Source organism: Pterocles gutturalis, unplaced genomic scaffold (assembly GCF_000699245.1).
Source record: "Pterocles gutturalis isolate BGI_N339 unplaced genomic scaffold, ASM69924v1 scaffold39564, whole genome shotgun sequence".
In the NCBI taxonomy this organism is placed as follows: Eukaryota; Metazoa; Chordata; class Aves; order Pterocliformes; family Pteroclidae; genus Pterocles; species Pterocles gutturalis.
In genome coordinates, this window is record NW_010134621.1 from 88233 (window position 1) to 92440 (window position 4208).

Sequence of the window (4208 nt, forward strand, 5' to 3'; positions counted from 1 at the left end):
TATTGCCAGGAAGGTTGGATTCTCCTCGACCTTCTCCAAGAGTATTTTCTCAGTTTTGTGACAGAATTGAGCCCAGGACCCTTTCCTGAACTTTCCATTCTGGTTATTAATTGATCTTTCAATCAGCTGTGACCAGGAGCCCTTTTGGCAGGGTAGTTCCAATAGCTGCTGTTGGAGGCTGATCCTAAGCCTAAATGCCTTCTAATGCCTAAAACCTCCTGGTAACTTCCAGGTTAAATTTATATATAATGCATTTAGGTCCATTTGTTCAAGGACCAAGATGGAATAGGTTTTCTCCTTTCTGAGGTTTAAGTCTTTTCTGCATTTGTCAAGAGCAGTCTCCTAAGATCAGAGATACCAATAGAGGAGAAATATATTTACTAGCTGATATCTTAGTGAAAGTGGCTGCAGAACTTTGGAATTGATCATTTGCGGGTGCTGTGACCCCACAGCAGTGTTTCTAGGATTGCTTTACAATGCCAAACAGCTTCAGGCTGCACTCTACGTAGTAGCATCCTATCGCAGCGCTATCTCGAAGGAATCACTGTGCAGCTGTCAACACTCAGAAGCGATGCAGATATGGGTATATCAGACTCCTTACATTAATTCAGATGTTTGTGCATTTAGACTGCTTTGTATAATTATTCTTCTGATGCTGGGCTGTACTAGTGAAAATTACACACAGAGGAACTTGAGAGATGCTTAAATGACAGTTGACCCCGCTCTAACCTATGACTTTCTCTGAACTGAAGAATTTGGTCTGCTACCTCCTCAGAGACAAAAATCTCAGGGGATCTCAGCATGATAGATAGGCTGAGCTAAATGTGATTATCCATGCCACTTGTGTCAAGCAGCACTGTTCACAACGAGTTGCTCCTGTTCACATACCCACCCAGTGTTCTGGGTGTATTTGATGGACTCTGCAATGCCTTAGAAAGTGAATGAGTGGGGTGAAAAGTCAAGGGATGCTTAAAAGCAGAAAAAGAAATAGTGACCTTGTTCTCATGCAAAAAGCAAGCAGAAATAACTGACAGCTTATGCCAAGAAAAAACAAGAAACAGCAACCGAACAGCTGTATGCCAGGATCTGTCCGTAACGAGCAGAGTACATTCTGCACCATTAGTGGGGTTCAACTGAGCCCGGTGACTCCAGTGAGCTGACAGAAGTCGTGCAAAGCTTAGTTTAACACAATCTGCAGAAGCAGCTCTGCACAGTTGCTATAACACTCTGTTAAACTAGGCTAAACTCTGCATACTGCTATAGTCACTGCTTTTGGAACCACTCTGGATTCAGTCTGTCAGAATGTTCCTCTCCTTTAGAAAATACATAATCTCATTTAAAATCATCTAGTTTCCTGAAAGCTACTCAACATGGGGAAAAAAGGCTGACACAGTTCCCTCTTGCCTGCTGATGTAGTAAACTTACTGATTGCTTATGTGCAGTAACACCAACCACAATTTTTTTTTAAATTTTTGAAATCACATTTATGAACACCTTCTTGGTTCATACTGTCTTCTCAAATATGGGCATTTATATGTATTGCTTCTTAGGAAAGATCTGTTTCTGAAAGGGTATTTTTAAAAAAACCCTTTTCTTATTTTTTAAAATCTTCAGTGTGACTTCTTCAAGGGGAAAACCCTCTCCTCTGCCTTTCCCCCCAGCACCCCAAACACTTTCCCTTCTGTCGCTTCACCTGTTGGGATACTAGTGAATTTTTGGGTTTGAAACTATCATGGACAGGATTCCCCACCTGCCACAAAGCAACCTACTCTCCTAACACAGCTCTGAAATATCTGTCTGATCTCAACTGTTGAGGATTCAGTAGATAATTATTTTTCTCTGAATCAATGCCTCAACAAGATTTTGGGAAGAAGAGACAGTTATCAGTGAGCTATAAAAGGAGATCTGGGATCTATCACAGCACTTTGTTGTTTTTTAACAAAACCTTTGACTTTCTTAGTGTGAAATAGCTTTGTTTGAGAAGTGAGCTGTGTTTGCTGTTTTTTTTTTTTTTTTAAAAAAAAAAAAGAACACCACACACAAAAAACCCCTCGAACCCCAAATGGATGGGTGGATGGCAGTCAAGTGAAATATTCCAGGTTTATCTGAAATCATGTTTCTAAAGAAATTTAGAAAAACTGTTTCCTTGTCACAGGGAACCAATTTCTTCTCCCTGTCCTGATGTGTGAAAGCTAATGGAGATTACTTTGACATGATCTCAATGCGTGTCCTGCAGAAGGAAAAGTGCTCGTCCTGGAGTTTTTGGCTGAAGTCCAGCACAGAAAATTGAAGTTCATCTTCTCAAATCCTCTCTGTAACTCTGCTCGGATAGAGTCTTCTTCCACTCCCTGTACAAAATCTTTTGCTGCTATTTTAATAGCTTCAGAGCTCTGTCCCTAGCATCCATCTTAAATGATGAGGAAAGTGACCCTTTCAGTCTCAAGCCCAATTCACACTGACTGTCCTGACATTAGTTAGCTAATGATTTGTGAAATATTTTGTGATATACCTTGTGGTCTTCAGCTGAACAGTCCTCTGTAAGTGTCTAGTCTTAGTAGTAGTGACAGTACATAGCAAGTCACCGTTGCATTTCCCTGTGCATTTCTTTCATTCAAGCATGTTAAGTGGTTAAACTTCTGCTGCATGTTGAAAATTTTTGGTTTTGGCAGTGTTATTGCAAGCTTCCTCTTGCAGACTTTCTTCCTGCCAGCAGCTCCCATTCACACCAGCAATCTCATCAGCTGCACGCCAGCGAAATTTTGCAGTGTACCACAGTGTACCCTGAGATGCAGATTTCCCCCCCGCCCCCGCCATCCACTCAGAGCACACTTGAGCTTCTACCCAGGGTTATGGGGAACCAGGGAGTAGAAGATGCTCGTGTGCATAAAGCTTTTGTGCCAGTGTAGCCATGGGACCTGACCAGGGCTCACCCCTGTGCCTGAGAATGAGTAAGTCCTTCTACATGCATTAATCTAACTGCAACTAGGGACATAATTGGGATTATTCATGTTACACCAACTGGGAGGATTTGAGCTCTGCTGCATGTGAGATCATATCCACAAAGCCAATGCAAATCTCCCACTGGTTTTGGAAAAGCCTGGATATAAGATGATATCCTTACTACTGAGAGCTGGAATGAAAGAGATGCAGAGAAACCATTAGCAATCCACGAGCAGCGGCGTACCTTGCAGCTTCAGAGTATCTCTCCAAACACCTAAACACAGTAGCTTGGCGCAGGTGGTTCCGGAAATAAGCTGGGTTCAGAATAATGCTCCTTTAAAAGATAAGAGAGATGGACAGGCTTAGATTTCTAATTCTTAAATCATTAAAAGCTACTAATAATCAAACAGAGTCCGAGACATTCTGTGTACACTTATTCCATACAACTCAACACTGCGTGCGTCAAATCTAAGATGAACTATCCCTTTCTCTCCCTTGACAGCTGTGATATATGAACAAGCATTATTTTTATTGAGATTATATCATAAATGCAGTTTTGTTAGGGTTTTGTGTATTGTTCTAGAAAGAAGTTCCTGTGGTAATATGTTATATTGCCTCTAGCTTGGAGATAACATAAGCAAAAATGCTACAGTACAACTTCTTGTTAACCCACCCCTACCTCCACAAACACGAGTGGCAGTCGTCTGACCTGTCTACTTGGAAAACTCTGTCTAGAATGTATTTTAATGTTAGCTTGAAAGATTTTAAAATACTTTCTGTACAAGTGATAGGTTTTATGTGGGTGGACCTTGGCATGTTTCTTAGACCCTTAATTTTAACAGATGCAATTCCAGGTGTAACAAATTACAGGCTTTAAGTCAATATCAGAAAAAGAGCATAAAAATAGCATTAACTAAGCAGTTAGATTGGCAGGCAGGGTGTCCTTCTGATGGGAGCAGAGGGAGGACAAGAGTGACAGCTCCTACTTCTCGTTAGTTCTATTTGTGAGATCTCCAAGAAGTGACTTGCTTCTCTGGTCAGCACTTCTCCCAGGGTTTGGAGAAAAGGTACATAAAGCATGTTCTAGGATGCAAAAATTTAATGTTTATCAGTGCATACATGTTTTATAAAGTGTTCAATGGTAGCTTCCAACATCAACAAGGAGATTAACACTACATTCTACTACAAAGAAAAACTTGCCAACTGGCTTTTGTTTCCTCATTGATAGTTTGGGATACCATTATAGCATTAAATACAACTGCTCTTGG

General features: G+C 40.9%; 1 protein-coding gene across 1 annotated transcript in view; it reads right to left on the bottom strand.

The window, feature by feature from the left end:
- The window catches only part of SPATA16 (spermatogenesis associated 16), a gene marked incomplete at its 5' end in the record, with an annotated part of 52146 nt that extends 48872 nt beyond the window's left edge, over nucleotides 1-3274 (bottom strand). Inside the window, 1 exon segment of the mRNA XM_010081647.1 lies at nucleotides 3185-3274. Coding sequence (XP_010079949.1) covers nucleotides 3185-3274 — 90 coding nt within the window.
- Between the last annotated feature and the right edge of the window lie 934 nt (nucleotides 3275-4208).